The sequence below is a fragment of the Panthera pardus genome, unplaced genomic scaffold (assembly GCF_024362965.1).
Source record: "Panthera pardus isolate Hobbes unplaced genomic scaffold, ASM2436296v1 HiC_scaffold_4, whole genome shotgun sequence".
In the NCBI taxonomy this organism is placed as follows: Eukaryota; Metazoa; Chordata; class Mammalia; order Carnivora; family Felidae; genus Panthera; species Panthera pardus.
This window is the reverse complement of record NW_026526969.1, coordinates 7,619,899-7,637,195: the sequence shown is the minus strand read 5'-3', so window position 1 is coordinate 7,637,195 and position 17,297 is coordinate 7,619,899. Positions and strand designations below refer to the sequence as shown.

The 17,297-nt window shown below is 56.3% G+C and overlaps 1 protein-coding gene across 13 annotated transcripts in view; it reads left to right on the top strand.

Moving 5' to 3' along the window:
- Nucleotides 1–17,297, top strand: part of CUX1 (cut like homeobox 1) — a 376,245-nt gene that overhangs the window by 282,980 nt on the left and 75,968 nt on the right. For 11 of the 13 annotated variants that reach the window (XM_053894157.1, XM_053894156.1, XM_053894159.1 and 8 more), the window contains exons 10-12: nt 111–215; nt 6,945–7,133; nt 15,571–15,629. In XM_053894157.1, coding sequence (XP_053750132.1) covers nt 111–215; nt 6,945–7,133; nt 15,571–15,629 — 353 coding nt within the window. The remainder of the gene's footprint in view (nt 1–110; nt 216–6,944; nt 7,134–15,570; nt 15,630–17,297) is intronic. The other 2 variants (XM_053894158.1, XM_053894150.1) reach the window with 1 other exon arrangement.

The window sequence follows — 17,297 nt, the reverse complement described above, 5'->3', positions numbered from 1 at the left end:
AGGAAAATCAATTATAGTCAGTCAGGCATGAATTGATGAATGTTCTTGTAATAATTGTCAGTTGTTAAACTGAATGTACTTTCTCTTCTCACTCTTTTCATTTCCTTCAGAGGGCAGAGGTGGCTCAGAGAGAGGCGGAGACCTTGAGGGAACAGCTCTCGTCGGCCAACCACTCTCTCCAGCTGGCCTCGCAGATCCAGAAGGCGCCGGACGTGGTGGGTAGCCCGGCCCCGTGGGGACTCTGTGCACCTCGCGTCTGCACAGACTGCTTGCCTTTGCTCACGAATGTTGCATCTGGGGGAAAATAGTTGAACCGGTGCTGTGTTGGTCGGGAATGCTTCGGACAGCCTGGGGACGGGACTCGTTAGGGTCAGAGGAAGGACTATGCCGATGGCGCATCAGTGCTACCTGGTCGCCAGCCCAGCGTGGAGGCCGAGGCGGGAGATCCCCCTCACTCCCAGAGGGAGTGCCTTCCTGGCTAGGCCTGTGGGGAGACGGCTGGCAGGGGGGTGGGGGTGTGAAACAAGAGCCTTGCCAGAATCACATTGGAAAATCGGAGGTTTGGTCTCCACCTCGATGTGTCCTTCCAGAGTGAGAAAACAGTTGGCGATGAGCAGGGCGGGCCAAAGAAGTAATAACACAGTTAACGCGCTCTGAGTCTGCGTAATGGCAGAATCTCTCTGGAAGTGCCAGCATTCCGAAGGAGCGAGGCACTCGTCTCGGTCCCTTCTTTGCTTCTGGATTTTTCTAAGATTAGCAAAAATTGTTCTTAGCCGGAACTTCTCCCAGCTCGAGCAAGGCAGCTTGGACCTATCAGATTACAGGCTCTCGCCTTCTGGCTCTGAGCAGTGACTTAGGGCAGCACGGAATTAAGACCCGGATATTGGAGCCACGCCCCTGGGGTCAGACGCGCCTTCTAGCTGTGTGTCTTGGGGCAAGGAACTTGCCTTCCCTGAGCCTGCGTTTCATCACTGGTTTTGTAAGGGTTCCAGGACATTCTTACGAGCAAATAGTTTAGAACAAGGCCTGACCTGTAATCTGTGTCATTCGGCTTCAGCGGTTCCTCTTACTTCGCCTGGCCTCACCGTCTCTGATCCGGGAGCCCTGGGTTCAAAGCGCTGACTCATAACCTGTTTACTCACAGACCTCAGGTAGTCAAACTTGTGCAGCGTCCGTGTCCTCGTGTGCAGAGTAGGAGTGAGTGGCCCTGAGGCCCTTCAGCTCCTGTCACCTGTGGTGGGTGAATTATGCTTATAAGTGTCCTTTTCTTTAACAAAGAGTTACAGGGTGCGTGCCGTGTGCCAGGACCCGCAGTGGACGGTGGGAGAGCAGGGGGGTGGTGGGGGAGGCGCCAGGCCCTTCCAGAGAGGGCACAGTCTAACCAGGAGCCTTGCTGCTGTGATAACTCACACGTCGGTCGGACAGCCATTCTTCCACTTCACCTGTGAGGCGGGTGTTTCATTTCTTTACCTAGATGAGGAAGCGGAAGTTCTGGACTGTGAACCCCTTGCCCCAGAACGCTGGGCCCCGCAGGGGCTAAGCCGGGACTCGACTGGGTCTTTGTAAAATTATTCCCTAGGAGCAAACCTAAAGCAGAGTTTTAGTGCTAGGACCCCTTTATATGAATGGATTTTCGGGCACCCAGTTGGCTCAGTCGGTTAAGCATCCGACTTCGGCTCAGGTCATGATCTCTCAGTTGGTGCTCAAGCCCCACATCCGGCTCTGTGCTGACAGCTCAGAGCCTGGAGCCTGCTTCGGATTCTGTGTCTCCCTCTCTCTGTGCCCCTCCCCTGCTCACACTCCATATCCATCTCTCTCTCTCTCTCTCTCTCTCTCTCTCTCTCTCTCTCTGTCTCTCAAAAAAAAATAAGCGTTAAAAAAATTAAAAAAAAAAAAAGAATGGGTTTTCATATTCTTTCCTTAAGTTAACGTTTAATTTTTGAAATTAATTAATTAGGGGCACCTGATGACTCAGTCGGTTAAATGTCCGACTTTGGCTCAAGACGTGATCTCACGGTTCATGAGTTCAAGCCCCGCATTGGACTCTCAGCTAGCAGCGAGCCCACCTTGCATACTCTGTCCTGCTCTCTGTGGCCCTCCCCCACTGGCGTGCTCTCTCCCTCTCTCAGAAATAAACATTTTAAAAAAATCATTTAAAATAATATTAATTAATTAATTAATATTAAATAAAACATGAGTTAAGTGTTTCCGAAAACAGAAAAATTCTTCACTCAAGGGGCCATCCCAACTTCCCGGACCCTGATACTCATTTTACCTGAAGTGTCCCATGGGCTCCGTCTCCGTCCCCTGATCCAAGTGTACCTCCCTGGACCCAGCGCCACGCTGAGGCAAGGGGAAGCCCTCGAGGAAGGAGCCGGTCTGGCGTCTCTCAGCCTCTGCGGTCACCTTGGGTTCTCTCGAGAAAGCTGTCCATCCTCCATGTCTGCACGGGGCTCCTGAGCTAAAGGTTTTTGATTGAAGGGCTTTCTGGCACCATCCCGGACCGTGGCAACCAAAACATTTCAGGAGGAAATGAATGTTTTCGCAGGTAGAGTCAGTTGTGGGTCCTTGAGGCGCTTAAACACTTCATCATGGGCTAAGTGCAGTGTTTACATGGCTCCGGTTCAGCCTTCCAGGAGCGGGCCTGCCAGGGCTCCCCCCGGGTGTGCGTTCCCAGTAGCTCCAGCCCCAGCCCCAGCCGGTCGGGGAGCAAACATAGGAAACGGGGCCAGTGGGAAAATATCTGTTGGGCTTGGCTGGCAGGACTCGGCAGAGAAACAGTACAGTCTATAGATCTAGCAAAAGCCAAAACCGACCCGTGGGGTGTCTTAACGGAATCGCCTGTTCTGGAAGGCGAGCCGTCTCTCGGCGAGCTGTAGCTCTGCGTCAGGGGCCTCACCGGGGCTTTATATGGTTGTCCCGTTTATGCCTCGAGACACCGCAGTCATTAGAGGTAGGTTTTATTATCCTCGTTTTACAAGTAAGGGAAAGGGCTCAGAGGAGTTAAGTAATGTGCCCAAGGTCACAGAGCTAGAAAACGCCCAAGCAGAATTTGATCCTAGGTTGTCCTACTCCAGAGCGCATTCTTTCTCCCCCACGTCAAGCTACTCTCCTTCGTGTGCGTTGAATGAGACGGGACATATTCAGGTCCTTTGTCGAGTATTTATAGACCAGTATTAGTCCAGGGCTCTGGGACACCGCCTCAGGCCACCCCTTGAACCTAAACAAACCGTCACAGGAGAAAACGCATCTAGCAGGCGAACCTACCGGGTGACTCTGCCGGATGGAGTCTGCCTACTTTGGCCACTTGGTGTTGGCAGAAAGGCGGGGGGTCGGTAGGAAAGAGAAGTAAGACTCAGGTGCCTGTGGCCTCATCTTTCCCCTGTGGGAGTAAATGTAAGTAAGGTATTAGCCTAGGTTCAGGCATCTGTCTCTGAGTCTCGGGTCCTAGGTGCACCTTCGTTTCACAGTTCGATTTTCCCTGATTTTCCCTGTCTTGCATGGGGCTCTGGCATCTCATCCCTATTTGATATGGAAACGGCCGCCGGGTAGAAGAGGTCATTATGTAGCTTATCCAGGACTCAGACGCAGGCAGCTGGGGAGAGAGGGGAGGTGAACGGGGTTCAAAGGGACAGAACTCATTGGGGTCCTCCACCAATAGCTTCTGCTTTTATGTTCATTTAAGTTGTGTTGTTTTGTGGTTTTTTTGGGTTTTTTTTGGAGAGAGACAGAGACCGTGTGAGTGGGGGAAGGGCAGAGAGAATCCCAAGCGGGCTCCGTGCTGCCAGCTCCAGAGCCCCACGTGGGCCTCAGGCTCACAAAACTGTGAGACCATGACCTTGAGCTGAAATCAAGAGTCAGACGCTTAACTGACTGAACCACCCAGGCACCCTCTTTTTATAATGTTTATTTATTTTGTTAATGTTTAGTTTAGAGAGAGTGCAAGTGGAAGAGGGGCAGAGAGAGGGGGACAGAGAATCTGAAGTGGGCTCCACGCTGTCAGCACAAAGCCCGATGTGGGGCTCAAATTCACAAACCTCGGATCGAGACCTGAGCCAAAGTCAGACATTCAAAAACATTCTAATGTTTTTAGACTCTGCAGAGTATTTTCACATCCTCTCCTGGCTCCTGAGCTGTCAGAGCCCCCACCCCCAAGACCTGGCACCCGTGAAGAGCGTAGGACCCCCTCTGGGTCGTGGAAGCCCAGAGCCGTGGGTACGTCCCTGCTGGGACAGACTCTGGGGACCTGGTTGTGGTGCCCACCCGGGCCTCTTGTCAGACTTGGAAAAGTCAGTTTCTGTTCCTTCCTTGAGAGGCTTGTCCGAGCCAGAGTCCTGACCCTGAACCCCATCAGACTCGCCGGGGAGTTTCCTGGGTCCTACCCCACACTCCCTGAGCCTGTGTCTCCAGGGCTGAGCCCAGAACCCATACGTTTTCTGAAGCCCCCAAGTGATTCGAGTGCAACTGAATTGAGGCCCAGACGGACACGAGGGAGCCGGCGGTGCTGACCCTCCTTGTGACCGTCTCCTGGGCCCTTGTCTGCTTCTTCCTATCTCCCTTGTGTCTTCATGATGGGACAGCCAGGAAGTGAGCCACGTTTGGGCTTCAAGTAGAATGCTCTTTTCTGTCTCATTTCCAAGGTCTTACTGATTTGGGTGGATGATCTCATCTCATTTAGCTTATGTAAGACACAAATGGCTTTGGCTGTGTTATGAATGAGGAATCTGGCCTGGGTGCCTGAGACATAGTTGATGTGCCCAAGGTCACACGGCCAGCTTGTGGCGAGGCCAGACTAGGACCCTGGAGTGGAGTAGATGGCCCTCTGGGACTACCTGCCCCCAGGTCCCCAGCCTGAATCCAGGTTCAGCAGTGAGAGCTGCTGTTTTTACACATATCATGTGAGCCACTGATCCCTGGTCTGTGAACTTGCACTTGCCCATTTAAAATCCCGGATCCCCCCTTGTGGCTCGTTTTACCAGCTCTCCCTAAGAGCACTCGAAACCGTTGTTATGGCTGGCATCCCTCAGGTTGGAAAATTGATAAATAAATTAGATATTGTGGCTCAGTCTTTACCCCCCATAAGTCTGGCCTCCCCAGATATCCCTTGCATTGTGTCCCCAAGCCCTCCACCTCAAGGTGCCTCTGGCCACCCTTCTGAGCAGTCGGTCACCATCAGGTGGCAGCAGGCTCGGTCCTTTTCAAGCTGGCCTCGGCATCAGTCACTCCCCCTTATGCCCTGTCCCTGCTCTTTCTGACCCCTCTGCCCTCCTGTGGTGCCCCCGCCCTCAAATGGAGCCCCTCTTCCTTCTGACAACTCCTGCCAACCCTCCACCCCCGCCTCTCCCTCTCACGGCTCCCAGGTGTTTCTGTCACTAGTGTCCCAGGCTCTAACCCCTGGCGTTGCCAGGAGGACTTGTCTCGGGTCCCCGTGTCTCCTGACCTTGGTTGTTGGCTGGCGTGGTGCTCCCCAAACTCTCTGTGGCCAAGGACGGCTTGTTTGCTTATTCACTGCCGATCCATTGCAGACCGATGGTTTTACAAAAGACAGTAAGAGCGTCACAGCCGTGGCAAACTGCTGTACAAGTTTCTAAATGCTCAGTCTGCATTTCTCTGCGTGTCTCACTGTATCAGCAACAGTCTGTGAGCTGGCACCAGGCCACGGAGCGCACTCTGGACAGAGCTGATCTGCACACGCCCTTTAAATAAGCTGGCGGGAAGACGCTCGCTAGGGCCATGTGCACATCTGCCAGAAGTCAGGAGGAAATGAACCCACTTTATAATACGACACAAACCAAAGAAACAGAAAAGAGTCACTCCTTTACACACAGAACTTGACATTCTTAAGCGACAAAAGTCCTTAATTTCCTGGGGAGGGGCAGTAGATATGAAAAATTGTTTCCCTGACGACGGGCTGTCCCCCAACGTGAGAAGTCGGTGACCAGCGCATCGTGCGTGGGACGGATTGGCTGCACCTGCCGGCTGGGGCTGTAGCCGCTAGTGTTTTCCATCCCCGTGAAATGGGGGCACCCGGGCGGCTCGGTCAATTGAGCGTCTGACTCTTGGTTTCAGTTCAGGGCATGATCTCACGGCTCGTGGGTCTGGAGCTCCGCGTCGGGCTCTGTGCTGGCAGTGTGGAGGCTGCTTGGGATTCTCTCTCTCCCTCTCTGTCTGCCCCTCCCCTGCTCATGCCCCCAGCACACAGCTGGACCCTTTCTGTCACCTTATTCAGATCTTTGCACAGGTGTCACAATGTCAACGGGGCTTTTCCTGACCATCTTATTAAAACCCCACTGCCGGGGCACCGGGGTGGCTCAGGCCGTTAAGCTTCTGGCTCGGGTCATGATCTCACGGTCCGTGGGTCCAAGCCCCCTGTCAGGCTCTGCGCTTGTGGTGCAGAGCCTGCTTAGGCGTCTCTGTCTCTGTCTCTTTTTCTCTCTCTGCCCCTCCCCCACTTGCGTGCACGTGTGCGCGTGCTCTCTCTCTCTCTCTCTCTCAAAAATAAATACACTTTAAAAAAACGCAAATCAGTAAAACCCCACCACCTGGCCCAAGTCTGACCCCGGGCCCCGCCCCCGCTTCAGTCTCCTGATGGCCTGGTTGCCGCCCTACACGCTTATGCTGTCAGCCAACACATCTGATGCGGCTCGCACGCCCAGCCTCCTCCCGCTGGCTGGATGCTCCGTAACAACAGGGACCGTTGTCCTGTGCTCACTGTACGCCCGGCTCCTGGTGGGCACCCAGTAAATCCTTGTCCGCCGGCCGAATCCAGGCGCATTTGCCGTGCAGACAGGAAGGTGGTGCAGGGAGGGTGTTGGCGGGTCCGGGCGGAGGCAGGAGGTCACGCCTCACCCTGAGCTCACCACCCGCATCCCTCCACCTGCGTGTTCTTGCCCAAGCCCTGCCCGAACCCCGGGTGGCTTTGTCATTTCCTTTCTCCTCCGCAGGAGCAGGCCATAGAGGTGCTGACCCGCTCCAGCCTGGAAGTGGAGTTGGCCGCCAAAGAGCGGGAGATCGCCCAGCTGGTGGAGGACGTGCAGAGACTCCAGGCCAGCCTCACGAAGCTGCGGGAGAACTCGGCCAGCCAGATCTCCCAGCTCGAGCAGCAGCTGAGTGCCAAGAACAGCACGCTCAAAGTAAGGGCGCCGAGGGGGCCGCGGGCCGAGGGAGGGCTGGACCCGCGCGCCTGCCCGCTGCCCCGCCTTCCTCTGCACACGGCCCGGGGGTGGGGGGGGGGGGGGGCGACTGGCGCGGCGCTTCTGGCTCCCCTCTGACACCCACAGCCCCTCAGTGGGTTGCTTCTGTCCCCGGCATCGGGGGCACGTGCCGGGTATAGTGACCGTGCCGGGTATAGTGACCGTGGCGGGAGCCCTTGTCCCAGAAGCCACCTTATTCGTTTGCCCCGTCTCGGCTGTTGCAATGAGTAGATCTCATGCTTGCAATCTGCACGGGTCCCGGTGAGAATTTGTTCTCCGTCAGGAAGCCAGAGTGACCGCTTAGGTTGTTCTTGGTCTGAACTCCAACCGTCAACAAGTGTTTTTCCCTCCTGTGGGAACAGTGAGGATCCCCTGGACACGTCTGTCAGAAGCCTGGGTGCACCGGGGCCGTCAGGTCTTTCTGGAGAGCATCTTGTCTGGAACTGACCGCAAGTAGGGCAACCTTGAGCCTCCATGAGGGAGCTAGAAGCAGGGTCCTGGGGCCCAAGACGGGGAGAGTGCCTTTGGACCCTTACCAGCTCTTGCCTGGACGGCACTGCCCTCGATGGGCCATCCCTTGCAGGCAGCTTGGTAGAAAGGGGCTTGGTAGAAGGCCCCGTCCCGCGCCCACCCGTGGCCATGCTTCCCAGCCCGGGATGTCAGACTGCCACTTCATGCACTTGCTGGTGAAGAGTTGGTCACAAGCTGTCTGCACAGACGTGCCCTTCGTTCGTCCAGCTCAGCTTTTGAAAAATAATTGCACTTGATTTCACCCTAGGTCTGTGGTGCACCAGAGAGCCATGGGGCCTCCTCAGAGGTAGCTTGTTTGACGCTCAGTGACACGACTAGTGACGTGTGGGCCCAGCTCCCGGGCCAGATGTGCCCCCGCTCCGCCGTGCCTCCCCAGCCTGGGCGATGCCCTCCCGGGCCTCCCGCCCTGCCCCGCGTGTGCGTGCAGAGCACATGAATGATGGCCGAGCACAGCCGTCCGTATACTAAATGCGGTACGTCCAGATGAGTTAGACAAAAACATCAGGAAAACTTTTTCTTATAGAAAGTACTTCCAGGACGTAGTTAGGCCCGTTTGGATTTTTTTACAAAACTGACATTTTCCTTCCCAGCGCACGACCGTGTCTCTGACCCACAGCCGAGTTTCCAACAGGTTCTGTGCTCCCGGCAGCTCGCTGGCCTGACCTCGCTGACTCAGGGCCCCCACCGTACTTCCCCCCTGGCCTCTTCCTGGCCCCTTCGGGGTGCATTTCACTCCCTGTCCGAGGAACCGCTGGGTGCCTGGGCCCCTCGGAAGAGCCGGTCCTGCCGGCTTTGGGGAGAGGGTTGAGGACCCGTGGCATTTATTTCTTCTGAGTTTCTTACTCTCCCATCAGCCTGCCCAGTGAGCACTAGCACTCATTTTTTATTTCTAGATTAAATTTAATTTTCTCATGTTATAGCCATTTCTGACCCCAGCAGTGGCATTATTATTAGATAATTTGCCTTTCTCTCCTTTGTTACAGTTAAGGGGTCTGACTCAGATACAATCCCGCATTTGACTATGAGAGGGAGGCTATAGACCTTACATTTTTTATTATAGAGCAATTTCTTCTAAATCAGTTAACGTTTTAATGTTTGCCTTCTCAAAAAAAAAAAAAATGAAACGCAGTTTCACAAATTAATGTTCTTTATCCGTATCTTGGGGGAATTCTTTAATACGGTGCAGTTAATGAAACAATTTGGCAATACTTCTTCCAAAATTACCGCTCCCTTATCTTCATCTGATCTAATAATCAAAACATATCCTCTAGTAACAAGACTCTGATTCTAATTATCTTAACCCCTTGTCACCAGGAGTGAAGATCTCCCCAATATTGAACCCACACGCAAAAGGCATCAGCATCCCCCAAAGAACACCTCTATGCCTCCCTCACCCAAAGGAACGAGGTTAATTGAACCAGTTCCCTTCCCGGGGCTTTTTTTTTTTTCCCTAATGTGTATAATTTATAGTCTCAAATCTAAACTAAACAGCAATACAATTATGAAGAAAATAGGAATGAGACCTGTCAAATGGGCAGCTTGCTGCTTCCGCAGTGGTGGCAGGGGGTGGGTCTCCGACCCAGCAGCGGTCCCTCGGAAGCAGCCAGGAGCTGCACCTGAGCTTGCCCTAGGGCTTTCCTTTCTTCCTCCTCCCTCTCCCGCCCCACCGCAGCCTTTTCCTTCTTGGGCCGTGTCATTCAGCTCTGGGGGACCCTGGGACGCGGCGCGTGGGGCTCGAATCGGGACCGCCGCTTGAGGATGCTGAGGCTTCCGGCCCGGCTCAGCTGCTTGACATCGGGCGTGGTTTTGCCATGCATGTTGGCGATGGTCTTTGAGACAGATGCTCCTGTGCCTGATGGCAGTCACTGGTGGGGTGTGGGGCTGATCCCACAGGGCACAAGGCATAACGGGCAGAGCCTTTACGCTGCGGCTTCTTGGGGTTTCTCGACCAGTACAGTACTTCTTGGTGGTAGCACTGAAATGGACCGGATCTGGGGACTCACTGGTTCGCTTTCTCTGACACCTTGAAACTCTCCATCTCTCGCAACCAGTATTTCCTCCCTTTGCCTCAACGATCGATTGGCAACTGTGCGAGGATAAATGGACAGGTGGATGTTTTCCAGTCTCTCTTCCCGCCGTGCTCTGCTTTCTCGAGCCAGAGTCACCCTAAACGCATCGCTCTCCACGCGCAGCGGCATACCCTCTAGTCTTAGACGGTGAAACACGCTCAGACGTGGGTGATGTTTCTTCCTGTCTCATCTGACAAGTGCTCAAGCACAGTGCCACTTGTCCGGGCCAATTCTGTATTTGTAATTAATGAACTAACCCGACTGCCATTACAAGCCGGCTATTTTCGATAACTCTATTCTGTGGTCTTCTGTTGGAGCACTTCAATACGGAGGCAGTATAATTAGGCAGTCACCTGCACTCTCCTTGCTAAAGCACAGAAAATAAAGCTCCCGATAAATAGCTTCCATTTAAAATGGCTATTTATAAGAAAGGCTAGCTAAAAGAATGCCATTCTCCCATTAGGAGAAGGTATATTTTTTAAAGATGAGTACTTCCCACTAAGGGGGTGGTGGGCAGGTGTATTAGCATCGTCTGGGGGGGGGTGGCTGTCTGCAAACCACATGCCTCCCCAACTCTCTGTTCCCCTCACCCCCATCTCCTGCAAGGTCCTGCTGAGCCACCGTGGAGCTCGCCTTGTCCCTCGGGGGGTTGGGCCAGGAAAAAAGAAACAACCACTTCCGTAGACTCACTTGGGGCCTTTGATCCTGGACGCTGCCTCTTTGGCACGTTAGGTTCCCTCGCCCGGCAGCGGATTTACTCTGCGCTGAGGCCGCCTTCCGTCCTGTTTCGGTGAGCGTCCCATCGATGTCTCGGGCTCACCACACGAGCAGGCGTGATGGTGATCCGGTCTCACGGAGGAGGTCACTGAGGTGAGGACAGGCCCGTGCACGCGCCTGCCCGCCAGCAGGACTGACTTAGCCTGGATGGCACAGGCGAGCCCGACAGCAGGGAGCCCGGGACCGAGCTCCCCACAGCCTTGTCCTGGCTGGATCTTGAAGACGGTGTGAGCACAGAGTCAGGGAGAGGAAAGAAGGGGGTTTCCGTGGGGAAGAGGAGGCAAAGGTGGCCCCGGTGCAGGAAGCAGAGGCGATCTGCGTGGCCGCGGTGGCGAGGCCACGGGAGAGAGCACGCTGGACTCAGTCTCTGAAAACCTGAGGAGCCCCATGCTAGCGGCCTCGAGGTCCACGTGAGGATTGAGGTAGGAGCGGGAGGCCACAGGTGGGCTCCTCCAGAGTGGCTGTAAACCCGGACCCATCACTGGAAACGTTTTCAGGAGCTGATCACTTACGGGAACCTACGACGCGTCCTCTTGGCAGGACACCCGTGTCCCCGGCCACCTGGAGATGGACCGAGGCGTTTCACCTGCAGGCCGCCCCCGGATCGCGGCACACCTAGCTGACCACGACGGGCAACGTCCAGGCGGCCTGAGCACGGAGCCTGGGCCCTCCTGGTCTGTGATGGCGCCATTCCGTGAGAAGGAGTTGGCCGCCTAGGTCACACCTGGACCACAGCTCGTGGAAACTGGCAGTGACCCGTGCCGGGAGCGAGCCCTCCAGTATAACTGTCACTCCCCCTCCACGGCCTGGCCTTGTGCCCGCGGGCCCTCTGGGCTTCCCCCCCACCCCGCCACACCCAGCATCTGTAGGTCCTAAATTCGCGTGGGAACCGTGGAGACCAAATGGGCTCCCCCGTGCAGGTGGAATCCTAAGCCTGGACCTCAGACATGCAGTGTCTACCTGAGGGGCTGGGCCTCAGACCCCCCCCCGTCCCCGCTGCCCCCCACCGCCACCGCCCTGGACCGGGAGCCCGGTCACACCTCCTCATTCGTGACTGGTGGTCCCCGTGAAGACAGGGGTCACACCCTGATGCCCCTGGCCGGCGCTGTCGCTCCTAAGAAAACACGGCTGAAAGCCTGGCTCTGACCATCCCTGGAGGAAAGACGGAGGCGTCTGCCCACGGCAGCGCCCCCACCTGACCGGCCCACCGTCTCTTGGGGCAGAGATACGTTACTGCCCGACCCCTGCTGTGCCGGCCAGAAGAAGGGCCTTGCCGAGGGTCTCTGCCTCAGAGGCCCCTTCATTTGGCAGCCCTAAAACGGGGCAGGCGTGTCAGAACTTGAGTAAGAGGTGTCTTTTATAAACGTGGCACCCGTCTGCCACACGCCGGTATGCCTTGCATTTCAAATTAAATTTCCTTAATTCTTTAAGGCTTAGCCAGGTTCTTAAGCACTTCCTCTGGATAATTAATTCATCTAGCAATTCAAGATAATTTGACGAGCACCTCCTGAGCTCCCGGAACGACATGTATGCTCCCTGTCACTGAACGGACGTGACCCACGTCACATGGTCCTCTCAGAGGGGCACTTGTGTGTCCTGCGTGTCCTCGCCGCGGCCCTTTGAAAACCCGTCATCCAGATGAGGAGCGTGAGGCCCGGCAGGCGTGAGCCCCTCACCCAGGGGGACACCCTTGCAGGCCAGGGGTGGGCCAGCAGCCCGTCTCTGACCCTTGACCTTTTCTCACCTCTCTGTGAAAGCCCAGGCGGGTTCCTTCACCAAGCACCTTTTCGGGAAGATACCCTGGTTCCCAGATGCTGCACACACTAGACGCACTGCCTACCTGCCACAGCACTTCACGGCTAGCGCTGCCCCGGGCACCCGTGCTCCTCCTCCGTGGGTCTGCCGGGGAGCTGGGATGTGGCGAACTCCATAAGGGGCGCCCCTGGATTCAGAACCGGAGAGTCCCTCCCAGAATCATGCAGTCTATTCAGTACCACCCCCCAGGGTTAAAGTCCTAGCAACCACGGGAACGGTAACAACCATTTGCGAAGCGTTTTGCCGCGTGCCAAGCACTTAGCATTATTTCCTCCAGTCCTCGCCAAACCACTATACCGTGTGCACCAAGACCCCCATTTTATACATGAAGAAACTGAGTTCAGTGTCTTGTTAAATAAAGGTCACCCCGCCACTAAGTGGCAGAGCCAGGCCTTGGCCCTGACCTGTCGGGCTCCGGAGCCCAGGCTTCCAGTGAGCGCCTGGCCTGGCCTCCGCACACGCACCTTCTCGGTTCCTCCTGGAATTACCGACAGGTGCGGCCGGCCTCTGCTCTAACTAGGTCTGATGGTAGAACCCAGTGACACGTTTGCTCTCTGGGCAGACAGCCACCTCTGCAGAAGCGATGCCAACATTAAATGAGATCGCGTTTGGGGCACAGAACCCGGCCCACCCCGAGGAGCACCAGCGAAATCGGAGCGGAGCCTTCCTCCGCAGAGAACGACAGACGGAGCACCTGTTGCCTTTCCAGATTGAGAGTTTTGGAAACTAGACTTTGCAGGCACCCAGCAGGGAGTTTCTGGTCTGAAGCCCAAGCAGAAGACCATTGATCTTTTTTTCCACGGTGGGCATATCTGGTACCACAGGCCGTGTGCCTCCTGCCCCTTCACGCCACTACGAGTATGGCTCTGGGGACATCGCACTCCCCAGAGACCGTGGTGAAGACGGGCTCGAGGTGCTCACGGGTCAGGACAGGCTCTGTCAGGCGGCCCCGCCAGCCCGCATCCAATCATCTGCCCGAAGAAATGAACATCAGAGGTTTACAGATGCGGTCTTGGGTTCTTCTTGATTAAGATGCCCCCAGGGGGGTGACAAATTTCAGCAAAAGCTATTCAGTTCTCAGCGAAAAATGTCACATCCGACCAAGTTACACAGCTCCAGTCCTAAAACCTTCTAATTAGGGCCCATCACAGGTCTGCAAAGCCATGCTCCCTGGGAGGCTGGGCCGTGATGACAGCCCCACATCAAAGGCCCTGTGGCGCCTCATCTGCACCAGGACCTTGCCCCGTGCTCTTCTGCTTGGCCCTTTGAGGTCGTTGCTGCCCTTCCCGTATTTCACAGATGAAACACTCATTACCGAGCCCCAAGGTGTCCAGCTCATGAGTGACGGAACTGACTCCAGGTTCTGTGCCGCACCGGGTTCGGAAGCGCTCCGTATTTTCCCCTCTCCCTGCCCTCCCTCCTGTCTGTCTCGTGTTCCCTGAACACGACCGAGTTGTGCGTGTGTCCCAAATCCAGCATCCCTGACCTCCGGCCTGGTACCAGATCACCTTTTGTCTGGGAGTGCTCCCTGCACTCGATCGTAGGGGAGTGAAATAAGCGCTTCTTCAAGAGACCTGCAGAGACCCTGGTGTGGGAATATGACTGTATGCTACCCCCACCCCGCCCCCCCGCCGTTTGACTGGGACGAGAAACCGTTAGGAAGTTGACAAGGGGTCATAAAAAGGAACTAGGGCAGAGCAGTTTTACACCATGGAAATACACAAGAAACTGCCAGCAAAGACGACAGGAAAAGAGGAGCGAAATGAGTTTAGCTTACAGAACACCCAAATCCTTGAACAGCAGGCAGATTGAGATGCACGTTGAGCATCCAGCCCGATGGGCCGGATGGGCATGTCCTCCCCAAACTCTAGAACATTCTCACCCGGACTTAAACTGTAGCTGCGGTCGTGGCTGGCCACGTGGAACCCTGTAGATGGGAAGGCGCTGTGGATTCTGCCCCCCAGGCCCGGAAACCTGCTAAATCGTCTGCCATCCCCTGCCCCAGCTGGGTCTGTCTCCTTCCCCTTTGCGGGAGGTCACAAGCAAACTAGTCCAAACACCCTCACGGAGGAGCGCGTCCTCTGCCCACCACCCACAGCTAACGGCCTCTCCTGGCAAGAAAGCCCTGCAGAGCTCTGTGCAAGCCGATTACATCAATGCCCCGTGAGTTCGCAGACCCTGATGGAGCACGTCAGAGCGTCATCCTATCAGGGGAGCGTGTCACCTCGCCCTCCCTCTGAAGGGCACGCGAGGGCTGGGGAGTCGGCTGCGCCCCGCCTTGGCCCTGCTGGCCAGCTGCCCTCCGAGGGTCCTCCCGTGCCAGCACTCCACGACGAAGGGCTCGAACCCCTTGTCAGCAGGGTCCCCGCCAGAGGTGTTGACATGCGACTGACTGCCTGTGTCAGCTTGCCTAATATATTTCGGGAAAAGCCACGCGCTGATTTTAAAGTGCTGAGAACTTCTCTCCGTCCTGTTTGCCATTTCACGGTATTTCATACAAAATGGCCTTTTCTTGTTCTGTTTTCCATTTACGTAAAGGCTTGTCCCACCTCGGTTAAGTTTTATGCTACGCTGTGTGTGACCACGCCTGCACGCGGGCCCATTCACACCCGACCGTGCCCGCTCACACACACGCGCACACCGGACCGGAAGCGTGAGGGCCAAAAGGCGACCCCCACGTGTCACCACCATTCACTTCTAGGTGCCGGTGTTCCCTCTCAGGGACGGCTGGATGGCTTAGAGGGAGTGCAGTCGGCGATGGCTGTCCCAGTCCGGACAGGCTGCCATAACACAACATCCTAAACCAGGGGTTTAAGCCACAAACATTTTATTCTCAGAGTTCTGGAGGCTGGGAAGTCCAGCATCAAGGCTCTGGCAAATTCCGCATACGGTGAGGGCTTCTCTCCTGGTTCACAGACTGCCGTCTGTCCGCCCACTGTGTCCTCACGTTCCTAGCAGGGCAAGGGAGCTCTGCGGGGTCTCTTTCGTGAGGGTGCTGATCTCATCCATGGGGCTCTCCCCTCACGCCCCCGTCACCCCCGAAGACCCCGCCTCCTCACACCATCACCTTGGGGGTCGGGATGCGATACACGAATTTGGGGGGGGGGGGCACAGACATTTGTTTCGTAGCCAAGTCCGCCCACCTGTTTCAGACACAGCCACTAATAAAGTTCCTCTGTTTGCAGCAACTGGAAGAAAAACTCAAAGGACAGGCTGACTATGAGGAAGTGAAGAAAGAACTAAGGTAAGTGTGGAGACGCCTGCTCGGCCACCCGCCAGTCAGGGCTCCTCAGTGACATTTGCTCAGGAGACTCTGCACCAGGAATGGGTGGGGGGACCAGCCACGGGTCCTTGCCCCGGGCCGCCCAGAGCCATGGGCGTTTGCACTCAGGCCTGTGCCTGAATTCTCCGGACTTTCCATAAAACTGCGCGTTTGAAGTAGGCCAGCACGCACAGAATCAAAGGAGACGTTGCCTTTCAAGCAATTATAAAACACAGGGCCATGTTGCAGACAGAAGTTCCCTGAACAGGAGCAGAGCAGGGAAATGCTTTCCCGTCGAAAGAGTTCCCGTGGCCTCCCACCCCCTGCCCACCTGCAGGTGCCAGGACTTTCTTCTCCCAATGTCCAGTTTCCCCTCCGAGAGGCAACAGCTAAAAGCCTGTCACCCCTCCAGTGCTAACGTTTACACTCTCAAGGTGAAGTCCCCTCCCCACGCCCGGCCTCCCTGCCTCCCCCTGCCTTCTCAGACTCCCTGCCCCCCCCCCCCCAAGGTCGCCCAGCCCTGGAGTTCATGGGCAGCCCTCACAGTGCAAAGGGTCCACTTCTCCCCCAGTCTGGCCGCAGAGTCTGTCCCTGAGCGTCCCTGCCTCCGTGGCTGGGCCCTCAAACACTGCGAAGACAGCCACCCGGCCCTCCAGGCCTGTGGTCTCCACTGCTGCTGGAATGAGGGTCCTTCTGCTCCCCGCCAACCCCTCCGCAGACCTCCTGGCGTCCCGCAGCCTCCCCTTTGGCCTCCGGATCCCCACTCTGATCCTGGCATCTCCCTCCCGCCTCTCCGGGCTGACCCTCCCCCTGCACCTCGGGCCCCCTCCCCCTCCCCTGCCAACCCACCAGCTCCTCTCTCTTGCTGACATTTTTAACTTCTCCTTTTAAAATAGGCCACACCCCCTCGCCATGCTGTTCTTTGTATTCTTAATGATCCCTCGGGTTTGCCAAAAATGCCCACAGGAAGGCCTCTTCGACCTTCTTGCCACCAGGTCTCCCGTCGCCCTGGCTGGGCCACGAACGCTTCCGGCCTCCCAAGGGAGTTGCCTGCAGGCGGCTCCCCAGCCCCACGCCCAGTGCAGCTCTCCCCGCACAGTCTCGCCCCCTCTGGCCACAGGCAGCCTCGCAACCCCTCCGTGGCCACCCGTACACCTGCCGACACGCAGATCCAGCCATGGGGCGTTCGTTACTTACCCGTCCCGCCTTCTAGATCTGCCTCTCTCGTCCCCACGTCCCCTCCTCCCTCTCTTCCTCCCACGCAAAAGGAAACATTGTGTGCCTTCTAGTGTCGAGTCAGAAAACTCTGATGCGAAGGCTTTCGCCCCCAGCCCAGCCGCTGCACGCCGGCCCCCGTCCCCTCCCAGAACCGCACCCGTATTCCTGGAGGCCCTTTCTGTCGCACCTGCGCGCACCAAGGCCCCACCTCAGCCCCACATCTGCATCCGAACGCCCCATTGGGATGGCTTTGCTGCTGAAATGTGTTCAACCCAAGTGCCCTCCCAAACACACGCCTCAGTCCCCACACCCGTCCCCTCCGCGGGCTCCCTGCCCACCTTGGTGGTCTGTAAAATACCCTGCTCCTTCCAGGCCTTTGTGAGACACTGACTCCTCCTGAGACAGACCCCGTCTCCAACCCAATGGGATTTC